General features: G+C 39.6%; 1 protein-coding gene across 5 annotated transcripts in view; it reads left to right on the top strand.

The window, feature by feature from the left end:
• The first annotated feature begins 1,638 nt into the window (after positions 1-1,638).
• SIK2 (salt inducible kinase 2) overlaps positions 1,639-16,682 on the top strand; it is a 129,122-nt gene continuing 114,078 nt past the window's right edge. For all 5 annotated transcript variants that reach the window (XM_046015682.1, XM_046015681.1, XM_046015686.1 and 2 more), the window contains exon 1: positions 1,639-1,887. In XM_046015682.1, the coding sequence (XP_045871638.1) occupies positions 1,753-1,887 (135 nt within the window). In that variant the 5' untranslated portion in view covers positions 1,639-1,752. The remainder of the gene's footprint in view (positions 1,888-16,682) is intronic.

Raw genomic sequence — 16,682 nt, 5'->3', positions numbered from 1 at the left:
TGATCACTTTGTACTGAATAAGAAATCTGAGGCTTCTGTGAGAGTATGTAAATATTGTGTCAGTGATTTTACATCTATTTTATGATTTTGCAATCTATTGATAATTCCCTATCTGAATCGATTATTACCATAATGGTTACAAAACGGTGATTTCTTCATTTCACCCTTTCCTCCAGTGTCTTAGTTGTCAAGAAGAGTTATTTCTCCTTTCTGGCCTTGATATTTATTTAACTTCTTTTTTTTTTTTTTAAAGATTTTATTCATTTATCCGACAGACAGAGATCACAAGCAGGCAGAGCAGCAGGTGCTGAGCAGAGAGCCCAGTGGATCCCGGGACCCTGAGATCATGACCGGAGCCAAAGGCAGAGGCCCAACCCACTGAGCCACCCCGGCGCCCCTATTTATTTAACATTTTAAGAATAAATATGCACGTGTGTATTCTTTTTTGAAATTCATTGTGTTATAGTCCATTCTAATCATTATTCATTGGTGATGTTCCAATTGTTCCAGTTTTGGTAAAGGGAGGTAGCTTCAAGCTGGCTTCTGTTTGCTTTTGACGTGTGCTCCATCACTCTGAAAATCTTGCTTTCCAGCACAAGATCTTCATGGGCATTTTGTACTTTCCCTCTTTGTGTCTTCGAATCATTCATTTCTCCAGAGTCTGGTTCCTTTGAATAGAGATTGGCATTTAGAAAGCAAGATGTGGAGGCATATAATATATTTCAAAATATGAAAATAAAGCTGTTCGTGTTTCCTTGGGCCACCCCATGGAATACTGATGTGTGGTGATTTGCAGTCCTAACTCTACCCTCACCATCATGACCCTGGCGATTCCCTTCATTCCTTGGGGTTTGATTCATCATCTGAAAAGAAACTGGATTAGGTAAGTATTTAACCTTTTCAGGGTCACCAACGCATTTGTGAACCTGATAAAAGATACAGTCCCATCTCCCCAGAGACAATCTCAAAGAGGGAAAAATTCGCATTGTAGAGGGGGTTGAGGCTTTGAAGCCTCTGTGAGGCTCCAGATCCCTGGATTAGTGATCTCCGGTGTCTCTTCAAGCGCTGACCTTCTGGGAGTCTATAAGCGACCGTGCTGCTGTCAGAATGATTCCTGAGACCTCAAAATGTGGAAGGATTTATATAGAAACCAATGAGAAAGGGATACGAAGGAAGGAGCCGGTGAGCGATGCGTTGCTCAACCTCAGCTCTTGGCCGGCGCCGAACTGGCCTGCGCACTGCAGTCACAGGTGAGCGGTTTGGCGGGAAGGCCCTCGGGTAGGCGGAGACCGCCCGGACGAGGGAAGGAGACGGCCAGGTCGCTGCACCCCTCCGTTCCGCCCACCAGGGCTCGCTCTTGCCCTTCGGCTGGGGTGGCCGAGGAACTGGGCGGGCCAGGAGGTGACCCCGCCCCTGGCGGCCGCAAGGCGGCGGAGAACCCGGGGTGCCTGAGTCCGGAAAGAACGTGCCGTCCAGGCCCCTCCCGTCTTCCCTCGCTCCTTCCCTCCCAGCCGCCGACGTCGGCGGTGCTCCGGTCGCCATGGTGACCAATCGAGGCCCGGTCCCGCCCCCGCCTCCCTGCCCCGGCCCCCTGACGTCGGCGCACGTCAGCGGCGGCGCGCGCCTGGCTGGGCCCAGCCGAGCGGGAGGGACCGAGCGGAGGAGCGAGCCGAGCGGCGTCGCCGGAGCCCAGCAGCGCCGCCGGCCCGCCAGCCCGCGCTCCAGTCCCCGAGTCTAGCAGCGGGGCCCAGCATGGTCATGGCGGATGGCCCGAAGCACTTGCAGCGCGGGCCGGTCCGGGTGGGGTTCTACGACATCGAGGGCACGCTGGGCAAGGGTAACTTCGCCGTGGTGAAGCTGGGGCGGCACCGGATCACCAAGACGGAGGTGCGGCCCGGGGCTCGGCGGGAGCGTCCGGGGCGAGGGTCCGGGAGAGAGGAGCTGTTGGCCGGGAGGGGCGGCTGCAGCGGGGTTGGGGGGGGGGGGGTCGGTGCTGGGTTTAGCGGAGAGGCTGGGTCTCTGGCTGAGGCGAGGGGCCTGGGACTGTGAGGACCCGGGAGCTGCAGGGGGGGCGGTGAGCGCCGGAGGGCTCGGGGCCCGGTCATCTCGACCCGAGCGTCGTCCAGTTGGAAACCCGACCGGCTGGGGCTTTGCCCTCTCTACGCCACCCCCGGTGGCCACACGGAATTTCTCCCAGAGCCTCCCACCCGGGCCGTGACCTGATCTGTGGCCTCCGCTCCGGAGCCCAAGTTCCGCGTCTTCCCAGCTTTCAGCTGGGGGTGGGGTGGGACGGGTGGGAGGGGAAGTCTGGGTGCTCCCGGGCTGCGCCAGAGGGACGTCGCCAGCCCCGGGGAAGGGGCCGCCTGCGCTCGGACTCCCGGGACGGGGCATCGCGCGGCCCCCGTGACCGCTGCGCCCCTCCCTGGCCCCTCGGGGAAGGGGCCCCGCGGCCGGGAATGCCCGGACGGCCATTGTCCATCGTCTGTGTCTCCTTTTGCCCGACAGCGTCTCTGGATTTGGTGTCAGGCTAGCTTGATCTCGTGCCTGAGGCAGCTCCATCTAATACTCCAGACAATAGAACGGGTTAAAATGGTCATCTCTGCGTTTGCACGGTTGGTGGCTCGGTCTCGCTTCGCGCAGGTGGTTCCCTGACCAGGTGTGCGTTCTGGCGGCGAATGCGCGTTCCTTAAGCCACATCTGATCCTGCTTCTCTACTCCTAAAGCCCTCAACTGCTTCCTGGCGGTGAATCCAGCATCCCCCACTCCACTGCACATTCTGATGCACCGTACATATTTTCTCCCAAGTCTCTCTTCTTACCTAACCCGCCCCCCTTCCTTTCACCGCCTCAAGCTGCTCTCCTCAGGGTCTCTATTTTAAGACGTGCAAATTAAATACTTCAGAAAAAATCAGTAGAAACAAAACTACTCTTTGGAATAAAACCTTGTGTTTTCGACGTACTCAACCCTGCCTTATTGCAGTTGTTCTGGAGTTTCATCCTTTTTCAGGTTTTTCTTTCCCCCAGTTTTCATCCTGTTCCGTTTTTTCCCCCTTATTATTGCGAATGTGCTGGAGTTTGAATATGCAGTAACCTAGGAATGGATTTTCATAATGGCTGGGTGAGGTGTAGGACATTTGAAAACTTGAGTGATTTCTGTTGCTGTTGTTCTTGGAAGTTTTGCTTAATGTGAAGGAATCCATTTCCAAAAAGTAGGGGCACATGTCATTGCATCATCTTCACTTTTTGTCCTCCCCTACTAATGGTGAGGCGTTCCAAATCAGACTTATTTTATAGCATCAGGACCAAGGTCACAAATTTTCTCTCACAAATTTACCTTTGTTCACAGTTATACTAGGTTTTTAATGATAAATAATGTGCCTATAGCGAGATTACTTAATCTTGATCTCAGCATTTCTAAAAATGAAGAAATTGATTCCATTCCTCTAAAGAACCATGGCCTAATGCCATGCTATTTCCCCATAAACTACATAAAAGAAGGTATTTTTAATGTGTATTTTTATATGAGTCCTTGCTTAATGACTCTAAAAATCAAACAGATTATGCATTAAAGAAAGCTTCTTACAGAACTTTTGGACATTCTTATGTGGTTGAATTCCACACCCATTAGTTCATAATTTTTTTCTCATCAGCTTTTATCAGTATTGGTCACAAGATTTAATTAATTCAGCTGCTACTTATTAGGCCAAATTTAGATACTAGGTTATCTATTTAAGAATTGTTTAGGTGAGCTGGTATTGAGTGACACTTTCTCTTGAGGTTGACGGTTCAAAGTCTCTTTTAAACATACATCTGGTGGAGCTAGGGGGCACTGTGGAGTAGTACCGCGGTTTGGCCATCAGATATCAAGATGAATGCATTTGTAATTGAAGGCACAAGTGGGATCACTCAGATCCTACTATACATGTGAGACATGATTTAAATTTCTAGTCCGTAGAACCCATTGCCCTTTGCTTTTCAAGGGAAGGTGTCTTTAACATATAAAAAGAAATAATGTCAGTTTAAGATGGGTGAATGTCCCTGATAATATGGTGTGAGTGGAAATGTTAAAATTGAGAGGAATGAGGGAAATAGCAGGGTAATTAACAAAGAGAAAAAATTCTTGTAGATCTGAAGTTTTGCAGAGTTGCTCTGTGAACTTTTGTGGTAATTTGCATTAAGAATTGTTTAGCAACAGTACCTCTAGAATTGTTTCTTAAAATATACTATTAATGAGGATTTTTAAAGCAGTGCTTATGATCTTCATTCATTGTCTGGATAAGTATTTCTGTCTTCAATGGATACAACTATCCCAAATACTATAAATAAGATGGCTAGTGGAAACCTTAAAGTTTTATTTAATCTTATTTTAAGTTTTCATTGCTGAGCATACTGCAGTATTACAGAGAGAAAAATTAAAGTGGTATAAAGAACAGTATCAGCTAAATATCATGATTACGCTTCCTACAGAAATGTCCTCAATATAGTATGTTTTAACATCAATGTAAGTTTGTGGGTTGTTGTTTTTTTTAAGATTTTATTTATTTATTTGACAGACAGAGATCACAGGTAGGCAGAGAGGCAGTCAGAGAGTGGAGGAAGCAGGCTCCCTGCTGAGCAGAGAGCCGGATGCAGGGGCTCCATCCCAGGACCCTGGGATCATGACCTGAGCCAAATACAGAGGCTTTAACCCACTGAGCCACCCAGGCACCCCTAAGTTTGTGTTTTAAAACTTAGAGGTCTTTTTTCCCAAGTTTGAACCCAAGACAAATTTTAGGGCTTAGTTTGAACGACTGTGTGGTAAACAACTGGACCCTGTTATTTTTACTTGGCTCTTCTCTGTCTCTTGTTCTGAATCACTGAAGAATGATGTATTTTCTACAGAGATTGGGAGATCCAAGACTGTTTGCCTTTTAGGAAAAAAAAATCAGGACACAAAAAGATCTTCATTTTGGTCTAATCTATCAAATAGCTTAACATTGTTTGAGAAGTATAATTACATCATCATCTGAAGCTGTATTCTCATGTTAGATCTCTATGTAAATTTTGCACACAAAAGGGAAGGCAGGTGGTGGTGGCATCCAGCTTCCTAATCTAATACTTCAGAAAAGCTTTGTAGTGTTGGTTTGTGGTTTATGAATTAGAGTAGCTAATTTTATAAAATTAGCATAATGGGAAAAGAATAATAGCATTTAGACTGTTAAACTATTTTAGGCAATAGTGGTTGCTAGTTTGCTATGCTGTGGCTGTCCTTGAGTAGTGTTTTATTTTATCAAAACTGTACTAGCAAAGAATTTCTTCCTTCTAATTGTATGGCTAGTTTTTTCTTGGTTTTTGTCTGTTGAATAAAATTCCAAAAAAGTCACTTGTGCCCATAAGTTGTTTTCTTTTTCTGTTAGTCTTACTATAAGAAATGCAAAGAAGAGTATAGTGCACAAAAAATACATGGGCATTTCCTCCGCCAATGGGAGTAAATCATTCTCATGGCCTATTTCCCTCTGGTCTTTTTTCATTATTATTATTTTCCACAGATGAGATCACATGCTGTATACACTTACATATATTACATCATTTTTTACACTTATTGTATAGCATATTTTGCTTATTATTATATATCTTTATAAGGTACAAAAGTACCTTGTATTACCTTATATTAAAAAATATATTCAAAGTACCTTATATTAAAAAATAGCTGCATAGTGTTCCACCTTATAAATGAATTCTATCTTACCGAACAATTTTCTTACTATTAAACATTTCCAGTTTTCACTTATAGTAAATAATCTGAATAATATTTGCATATGTAACTCTGCTGTTTTTTCCAGCGGAGGAGGCAGGAAGAGGGAGTGGAATTTGGAGGTAAATTCCTAGAAAGGAAGTTGTCAAGTGAGAAGATACTATTGTTGCATTAGAGAATAATGTATATTATCAAACTGATACATTTATTATTGAAAATTTTTAAAGTATAGGTAGATGAAAAAAATTACCCATAAGATCAGTACCCCCAAGATAACCATTAGTTGTTTTCAGATCTTTTCAGTGACCATTGTATTTTCCTCAATACCAGACCTCTTATATTGCTTAGCTAAAGAGCATGTAATCATGTGGTCCATAGACTCTTAAAGCTATTTCACAGAGGTTCTGAAAATTACCTTATTAAAATGGCATGTTGGGGGGGCGCCTGGGTGGCTCAGTCAGTAAATCATCTGCCTTTAGGTCAGGTCATGATCCCAGGGTCCTGGGATCAAGGGCCATGTCAGGCTCCCTGCTCAACAGGGAGTCTGCTTCTCCCTCTGCCTGCCTTTCCTCCTGCTTGTGTGCGTGCTCTCTCTTTCTCTCTCTCTCGCTGACAAATAAATAAACTCTTAAAAAAAATGAAATAAAATGGCATGTTGGTGTTGGACTACTTACTTATCCTTAAGAGAACCTGGAATGCAGAACTGATAGCACAGACATTCTGAAGACTGCTTTTGTTCACTGAAAAGCTTTCTGTGTGCATTTTGGGGTTTTTAGGTTTAGACATAATTCTTCACTACCTTAAAATATAAGTATTTTTAAAGTTTTCCAAATAAAATAGCAAAATTGCATTCTTAGAGCGAGGATAGAAACAAAGAATATTATGTCCTGATTACAGTGTTTCTTGAGCAGAAATTATTTTTGTAATACATTTGAATTTAATATTTTGCTTTAAAGTTTTAGGACTCTCTCAGTAGTCTTGGTATTAATCTTGTGCTCTGAAATATCCCATATTTCAAGAAGCAACTATGTTATGTACAACAGGAGAACTGGTTATCAGATAACTTAATCACTGTTATTTGTTTCTGGGCCTATGTATGGTCTTTATAGTGTGTTGATAATGAAAATTATATTTGTCATGGGTATATGTGCTATATTAGAAACTGTTCTCTACTTTCTTGGCACCCCAGACAAATAATATTTGACAAGTTGTTCTGCTAAATATTGCTTAAAATGATCTGTTCTTTTTGGGAGTGGTTGGGGACAAACATCCAAAATAAGAGTTGTGTAAATTTTTATATTCTGTAGAAATTTTTAACTTTAACAGAGTTTAATGCGTTCTGATTTTGATTCCACTGGGAAATTCTATCTCAATATCTGGCAATTAAAGAAACATTTATTTGGAAATAACTGAAACTGGCCTCCTTTCCTGGATTCATATGATGACATTTGACTTACTGGTGAAGGTAGAGTCCGTTTCCTTGGAGCCAACTGGATTCCAGAAATTCACCAAGCGACCGTTCTTTCCTAGTGTACCCTGCGCCTCTTCTATCTTCTGCCTCCATATTTTCTGGAAAAAGTTTTTAATGTGTTTCTAGACCCTTATTTAGAACATTTATGGAGAATGCTTTCCCACTCTTCAAGGAGAAATAGCCCCTATATCCAGTTTGAGATTATTAGAAGAATGAAAGACAGTTACATTTGGGGATCAGAAACTCTTCATTTAGAAAATTTTAAAATGTTTTTAAAGAGTTAAAGTGATAATTCTTAGATGAATTAGACTGAAAAATGCTAAAATTTGTTTTAAGTTCTTCTCCAAACATAGTACTTACGTGTTTTTTCCTTCAGTTATAAAAGTATACATATTTATTGTAGATATTATTGAAAAACTCAAGAAAATAAACATCCTTAATGCCACCATTCAGACCAAGTGATCACCACTATTAATATTTGGTTCATATCCTCTTCATTATTCCCATATATTTTATATGTTAGTAATGAAATTGATGTCATCTATACATGTGGTTTTTTTTTTTTTTTTACTTAATGCGTTAACATTTCCCTGAGTTAAAAAAAAATCTGAAGCATTAAATAGCATTCTTACATATGATCACATTTTATTTCATCAATTTTCTGTTATTGAACATTTAGATTTTTTCTCTTTTGCTGTTTCTCCAAGGTCATGTTTAGGAGAGCATTCATATATATATATAGATATAGATTTAGATATATATCTATACATATATCTTTGTGCGTTTAACTGATTATTCCCTGAGGGTAATTCCATGGCAGTGGAATTCTTGGATCAAGGAATGTGTCCTTACATCTACAACTTATGGCATGAGATGCCAAATTAGCCTCTAGAAAAGTCACACCTGTTAATTTCCACCGGAAAGAAATCATTTACCAGGAATATTATTTTTCTAAATATTTCCTGTTTGATAGAGAATAATATTTTTTATTTTAATTAACATTTCTGGTTTAACATTTTTTGTTTACTTTGAGTGCATGATTTTATAAGATGACTGTTATTTCTTTTGTGAATTTTTTTGGTCCTTTGGACTATTTTGCTTTTGTTTCTTTGTTTTGTTTGTTTGTTTGTAAGATTTTACTTATTTGAGAGAGAAAGCACAAGCCAGGGGAGGGTCAGAGAAGCAGACTTCCCGCTAAGCAGAAAACCTAACTTCAGACTCGATCCCAGGATTCTGGGATCAAGACCTGAGCTGAAGGCAGCTGCTTGATGAACTGAGCCACCTAGGCACCCTTGGCCCATTTTAAAAATTGAGTTGTTATTTTTGATGATTTATTTAAATAATTTTTAAGATAGGATAATATTTTTTAATCATTTCTTTTATAATCTTAATAGTCCTGAGTTCAATTTGTATGTATCTAAGAATGTAATGACATTTACTTTTTCTCCGGTCTGTTTTCCTTACCCACCATTGGAAAAGTGAAATAAAATCTTCATGAGGATTTATTGCATTATATAAATTCTTACATTTTTAGAAGTCAGTTTTGGGGTGCCCGGGTGGTTCAGTCGGTTAAGTGTCTGCCTCTTGATTTTAGCTCAGGTCATCTTAGATGGAGCCCGAGTTGGTCTTTGTGCTCAGCAGGGAGTCTGCTGGAGATGCTCTTTGCCTTCTCTGCCTCTCGTCTCCCTCGCTCATGCTCTCTCTCTTTCTCGCTCACTCAAGTAAATAAATAAAATTTTAAAAAAAAAAAGTCAATTTTAAATTGGAAAAAATTGTAATTTATTTGTACTTAAAAGAGAACCAGAGCACTCCATGTTAGTTTTGCTGTTGACTTCCACTGCTTTCAGAAACCCTTTCTTTGTAGGACCATCCGTCACACTGACTTGTTGGTCACATGTTCTGATTCCTCCTATGATTCCATGTATAAGCTTGTAAAGTACATTTAGTGTTGAATCTTGGAAGATCTGATTGTGTGATAATGCACTTTGGTACTTCAGGAGGACTGTAAACAATTAGTATACTAGTGGTAAATAGTGCTGAAGTAAATATTACCTGAGACAGCTAACATGTTAATCCCTTCTGATTTGTTACTAGAAGTACAGCTCCTGTTGTGTAATTTCCCTTTAAGTCCTCCAAAGCCACTTTTGGGTTTGTTTTTTTTTTTTAAGATTTTATTTATTTATTTGACAGAGAGAAATCACAAGTAGGCAGAGAGGCAGGCAGAGAGAGAGGAGGAAGCAGGCTCCCTGCCAAGCAGAGAGCCTGACACAGGACTCGATCCCAGGACCCTGAGATCGTGACCTGGGCCGAAGGCAGAGGCTTAACCCACTGAGCCACCCAGGCGCCCCCAAAGCCACTTTTGTAGTGGTTTCTTTAAGTGCATGAGATGAATATTTCTTTGATGAGAAGTGAAAAGCAATTTTTTAAAATGATCAAAAAGACAGGATAATATTACCATTAAATTGCATTTTGAAAAGTGAAAAAATATCTTTCATCCATCAGCTTAACACTATTTCATTTCTGCTTCTGCATTTAATCCCTTGTTTTCTGTACAAATTTGTACCTTATATATTGTTACTTCTGTATTTGTTATTTTTTACTTTGTTGGAAACATTTCTGTGTGTAGTCTTTTCATTAATGTTTATATTTTAGAAAATAATAGAACTTTTATAGAGAATTTAGAAAATAAAATGAAAATGACTAAAATTTCACAGATGGAGAAGTTGGCATATTTGATAAATACAATAACTTCATTTTTTGTTTTTCCTATTAGAAAAGTAATTCATATTCATTGAAGAAAAATTGCACAGAAAAGTATAAAGCAGAAAAATAATTCACAATTTTTCTCACCCACTGATAACATTTTTGTCAGTTATATCTAAATTTTCCTTGCCTTTTTCTTTACGTGCCTTGTGTTGAGACTGTGCTTAACTACTGATTTTTTAGTTTAATATTTTAGTCTAAGCAATCCCTTATATTATTAAGAAAAACTATTCTAATAGCTGTATAACAGTTACAAATAAGCTTACCACAATTCACATAATTATTTCCCATTTACTGTTTCTATTTTTATATTACAAATAATACTCATTGAATATATTTATAAATAAGTCTTTACCATCATTTCAGATTATTTCCTTGAAATAATTTCTCAGAAGTAGAATCCTTAGGCTACATGGGATGGGTGATTTTTTTCCTTATTGAAGTATAATTAACATACAGTGTTCAATTACTTTAAGGTATACAACATAGTGATTCAGCAGTTCTATACACTATTCAGTGCTCATCGCAATAAATGTACTCTTTTGTTTTTAAAACCAAAGTTTTTGGAGTGTAGTTGTTACGCAATTCTACACTATTTTCAAGTGTCCAACTTAGTGAATTGGCAAGTTTATACATTATACCAGTTAACACAAGCATAGCCATCATCTGGTTGTTATATCATCCCATTATGTTTCTGTTACTATATAATTGATTGTATTTGTTATACTTTGCCTTTTATTCCTGTGACTTATTCATTCCATAGTGGAAGCCTTTATCTCCCTCTCCCCTTCACCCATTTTCCCAGTGCCCCACCTTCTCCTCTGGCAGCCATCAGTACTCTGTATCTATAGGTCTGATTCTGCTTTTTGTTGTTTATTCATTTGTTTTTGTGTAGTTTTTTTTTTTTTTTTTTTAGATTCCACTTATGAATGGAGTCATATGATATTTGTCTTTCTCAGTCTGACTTATTTCACTTAGCGTAGTATCCCCTAGGTCCATCCACCTTGTCTGAAATGGCATGATCACATCCTTGTTTGTGGCTGCATAATATTCCAGCTGTGTGTGGGTGTGTATCTGTGTATTGATGGACACTTAGGTTGCTTCCCTATCTTGGCTATTATAAATAATGCTTTAGAAAACAAATGGCTGCATATATGTTTTTTCAGATTAGTGTTTTGGTTTTCTTTGGGTAAATACCCATTAATGAAATTAATGGATCATATAGTATTTCAGTGTTTAATTTTTGAGACACCCCTATACTCTTTGCCACAGTGGCCGTGCCAGTTTATAGTCCCACCAACAGTGTACAAAGGTATCTTTCTCTAGATCCTCACCAACATTTGTTATTTCTTGTCTTTTTTATTTCAGCCCTTCCCACTAGTGTAAGGTGATAACTCAGGGTGATTTTGGTTTGCATTTCCCTGATGTTGAGGGATGTTGTTTTGATGTGTTGTCAGACCCACTTATCATTCAGTAGCAATTTATTTACCCTCCATGTATTTGTGTTCTTTCCAGATTTTTTCTTGTGTGTGATTTATAGTTTCATACTGATGTGATTGGAAAAGATGCATGATACGATTTCAGTCTTTTTTAATATGTTGAGACTTATTTTGTGGCTTAACATGTGATCCCTCTGGAGAATGTTCCACGGGGAATTGAAAAGAGTGTGTATTCCACTGCTTTTGGATGTATCTGTTCTGAATGTATCTGTTAGATCCATCTGGTCCAATGTGTCATTTAAAGCTACTGTTTCCTTGTTGAATTTCTGTTTGGATGATCTATCCATTGATGTGTGTGTTAAAGTCTCTTACGATTATTGTATTACTGTTATTTCCTCATTTATGTCTGTTCATAGTTGCTTTATGTATTTGGCTGCTGCCATATTTGATGCACAGATATTTACTGTTATATCTTATTGTTGCATTGTTCCCTTTATGATTATGTAGTGTCCTTCTTTGTCTCTTCTTAATCCATATTATAAAGTCTGTTTTGTCCGATGTAAGTATTGCTACCCCATCTTTCTTTTTGCTTCCATTTGCATGTTAAATGTTTTTTCCATCTCTTCACTTCCGATCGAATGTGTTTCTAGGTCTGAAGGGAGTCTCTGGTAAGCAGCATATAGATGGGTCTTGCTTTTTTTATCCTTTCAGTCACCCTGTGTTTTGTGATTGGAGTAATAGTCTGTTTACATTGAAAGTAATTATCACCAGGTAGATACTTACTGCCCTTTGTTACTTGTTTTACACTTGTTTTTATAGTTCTTCTCTGTTCCTTTCTTCTTGTCTTGCTCTCTTCCCTATGGTTTCTTTAGTACTACTCTTGGATTCCTTTCTCCTTATTTTTTACATATCCATTATAGGTTTTTGATTTATAGTTACCCTTACATTCATATCTAACAACTTAAGCATGTAGCAATCTATATTAAGTTGATGGTTGCGTAAGTTTGAACCCATTCTAAAAGTCCTAAATTTTTACTCTCTACCCCCTCACACACATTTTCTATATGTGATGGCCTACTTTATATCCTTTTATTTTGTGAATTCCTTGACTGATTTTTCTGCCAGTCTTTGGGTTGTTTTCAGAGTTAGTTGCACTGATATGGCTATTATCTTGGTGTATACATGGGACAAGGTAAACTCAGGATCCTTCTACTCCACGATCTTTCCAGAACTCCCTCAGGATGGATGACTATTTTTTTTAGCCTAATTTTGTTTTGAGATTTTTGTTTTTAAGTAATCTCTGCACCCACTATGAGTCTCAGACTTATAACCCTGATATCAGGAGTCACATGCTTTTCCAGCTGAGCCAGCCAGGGACCCTGGGATGGGTAATTTTTAAGGTTCTTGATAAAATTGCCAAAATACCTTTCAGAAAAAGTATAACATATTTTATAGTCATACCAGCAATGTATAGAAGTGGCCATCTTGTTGAACCTTAGCCCACAAGGGTGTTTACCTTTTAATCTTTGGAAAGAGTATTTCTTAATATAATCTGCATAACATTATATTAGATATTTTATTGTTTTTAATTCACTTTTTCCCATTTTGAGGTTGAATATTCAGTGTTGCTGCTTTCACATGGGATTTAGTTTGACAGCAATCATTCTAGTTTAGGTATGTCCTCCAAAGTTGTATAAGAAACATTCCTTTTGTGCCTAGCAGATGGAATATAAATTTTTCTGTCTCTACATAAACTCACTAAAGGTTTGGTTTTTTTTTTTAAGATACTGCATGCATATGTAGAAATTGGAGAGTTGAATAATTCAGATGAATAACAAAGAGAAAGGAATCCTTCAATTTCAGAGTCCCTTGTTTGACTTTGTTGTGACCATGCAGATTTTGTCCTTGGTATTGTGTTCAGAGCTAAGTAGAAAAGGGATGCAGAGAGTAAGTTCCCAGAAATCTAAGTTCATAGTTATCTTTAAAATGTTGGAACACAGCCCTTTTGTATGTTGGAACTTTCATACACGTCGGAAAAACCCCCAAGTGCAGATTTTTCTTGTTGATAAAATTTGTTTTCCAAAATGTGTTCTCTTTGTTCTCACAGATCTATTAAGTTCCTTGAAGGTAGGAATCAGGTCTTGTTCATTTTTGTATCCTGAGCATAATTCCAGGCACACAACAGGTGCTCAGTAAGGGTGCAAATAATAGGCTCTTTGAAAAGGTAGAAAGATTGAACGTGGAGTTTGAAGGCCTGTGGTTTTTCCCAATAATTCACTTGAGCTGTAAGACCTTTTGTAGACTATGTAACATCTTTGGAACCTCTCATCAACTCCTGGATGCTCTCCTTGTTCCGTTTACTTCACAAAGTTCAGAAATAGATAAAATATGTTAAAGTGTCTTGTAAAATTACAAAGTACTGTGCAGTTGTGAAAGTCATCATCATATTTCCGGGAAGTACTTGGTAATGAGTCCCATTGTTAAGAAATTACCTGGAAGAATATGCCAGAGACTGCTAGCTGAACACTAAAAATCCATTGTTTCCTATTCTTCCTGGACCTGCCACTGGTCTGTCTCTGGGCCTCTCGCATTTAGATGGGGCTATGTGACTGAGTTCTAACTAATGAAGTGAACAGAGATCATATGTGCCACTTGAGGGCTAGCCCATAAACCTCTTGTGAGAGCTCCTCCACAAGAGGAGCGTCTCCTCCTGTCAGGCCGGAATGGAGACAGCCTTTAGGGTAAACTGTGGAAGACTTTAAAAGTAGAAAAACCTCGGGGTGCCTGGGTGGCTTAGAGGGTTAAGTCTCTGCCTTTGGCCTGGGTCATGATCTCAGGGTCCTGGGATCAAGCCCTACATCAGCCTCTCTGCTCGGCAGGGAGCCTGCTTCTCCCTCTCTCTGCCTACTTGTGATCTCTGTCAAGTAAATAAATAAAATCTTTAAATTAAAAAAAAAAGGGCAGTAAAATCTCCTTAAACCTCGTGTGCCTGCATGGAGGCATCTTCACCCATTCCATTCTGTGACATGACCAAAAAATAAACTTCTTTTGAGGGCGCCTGGGTGGCTCAGTGGGTTAAAGCCTCTGCCTTCGGCTCCGGTCATGATCTCAGGGTCCTGGGATCGAGCCCCGCATCGGGCTCTCTGCTCCACAGGGAGCCTGCTTCCTCCTCTCTCTCTGCCTGCCTCTCTGCCTGCTTGTGATTTCTGTCTGTCAAATCAATAAAATATTAAAAAAAAAAAAAAAAAACTTCTTTTGTATTTGAATCATTATGCAATTTGTGGTCTACTTGCTCATAGCAGTTAGATGAGCCCTATTTTTTTTTCAAGCTTTAACAATTCATTTTTTCTTCTTTTTTTTTATTAGTTTCAGGAGTAGAATTTAGCAATTCATTAGTGCTCCTTACATTAAGTGTATATGACACCCAGTGCTCCTTACATTAAGTGTCCTCCCTCCTTAATGCCCATCACCACTTACCCCTTCCCCCACCCAACTCCCCTCCAGCAACCCTGTTTGTTTCCTAGAGTTCAGCGTCTCTTACAATTTGCTTCCCTCTGTTTTCATCTTAATTTTATTTTTCCTTCCCTTCCCCTATGCTTATCTGTTTTGTTTCTTAAATTCCACATTATCAGTGAAATCATGTGATATTTGTCTTTCTCTGACATATTTCCCTTAACATAATACCTTCTAGTTCTTTCCATATTGTTGCAAATGGCAAAATTTCATTTTTTTTGATGGCTGAGCAATATTTCATTGTGTCTGCATGTACATATATATATGTACCCATATATGTGTGTGTGTGTGTGTGTGTATGTACACACACACATCCTTAGCCATTCATCTGTTGGTGGACATCTGGGTTCTTTCAATAGTTTAGCTATTGTGGACATTGCTGCTATAAACATTGGGGTGCAGCTGTCCCTTCAAATCACTGTTTGTATCCTCTGGATAAATACTTTGTACTGCAAATGCTGGGTTGTAAGGTTACTCTATTTTTAACTTTTTGAGGAACCTCCATACTGTTCTCCAGAGTGGCTGCACCAGTTTGCATTCCCACCAACAGTGTAAGAGGGTTCCAACATCTGTTGTTTCCTGAGTTGATAATTTTAGCCATTTTGACAGGTGTGAGGTGCTATCTCATAATGGTTTTGATTTGTATTTCCCTGATGCCGAGTGATGTTGAGCTTTTTTTTTCCATGTGTCTTTTGGCCCATTTGTATGTCTTTGGAGAAATGGCTGTTCATTTCTTCTCCCGATTTTTTCACTGGATTTTTTTTGTTCTTCAGGTGTTGAGTTTGATAGGTGTTGAGTTTGGACTAGCCCTTTATCTGATAAGACATTTGCAAATACCTTCTCCTATCTTGTAGGTTGCCTGTTAGTTTTGTTGACTGTTTCCTTTGCTGTGCAAAAGCTTTTTATCTTGATGAAGTCCCAATAATTCATTTTTGCCTTTGTTTCTCCTGACTTTGGAGACTCGTCTAGCAAGAATTTGCTGCGGCTGAGGTCAAAGAGGTTGCTGCCTATGTTATCCTCTATGATTTTGGTGGATTCCTGTCTCACATTTAGGTCTTTTTTTTTTTTTTTAAGATTTTATTTATTTATTTGACAGAGAGAGATCACGAGTAGACAGAGAGGCAGGCAGAGAGAGAGGAAGGGAAGCAGGCTCCCTGCCGAGCAGAGAGCCTGCTTCGGGGCTCAATCCCAGGACCCTGAGATCATGACCTGAGCCGAAGGCAGCAGCTTAACCCACTGAGCCATCCAGGCGCCCCCACATTTAGGTCTTTCATTGATTTTGAATTTATTTTTGTGTGTGACATTAGAAAGTGGCCCAGTTTCATTTTTCTGCATGTGGCTGTCCAATTTTCCCAGCACCATCTACTGAAGAGACTGTCTTTTTTCCATTGGACATTCTTTCCTGCTTTGTCGAAGATTAGTTGACCAGAGATTTGAGGGTCCATTTCTGGGTTCTCTATTCTGTTCTATTGATCTGTATATCTGTGTTTGTGCCAGTACCATTCTTGATGATTACAGCTTAGTAATACTGCTTGAGGTCTGAAATTGTGATGCTTCCAGCTTTGGTTTCCTTTTTCAAAGTTACTTTGGCTATTCAGGATCTTTTCTGGTTCCATACAAATTTTAGGATTGTTTGCTTCAGCTCTTTGAAAAATGTTAATGGTATTTTGATGAACACGGATGCAGAAATTCCCAAGAAGATACTAGCTAATAGGATCCAACAGTACATTAAAAAGATTATTCACCACGACCAAGTGGCATTT

Source organism: Meles meles, chromosome 8, assembly GCF_922984935.1.
Source record: "Meles meles chromosome 8, mMelMel3.1 paternal haplotype, whole genome shotgun sequence".
In the NCBI taxonomy this organism is placed as follows: Eukaryota; Metazoa; Chordata; class Mammalia; order Carnivora; family Mustelidae; genus Meles; species Meles meles.
This window is presented reverse-complemented; position numbering and strand designations above follow the sequence as displayed.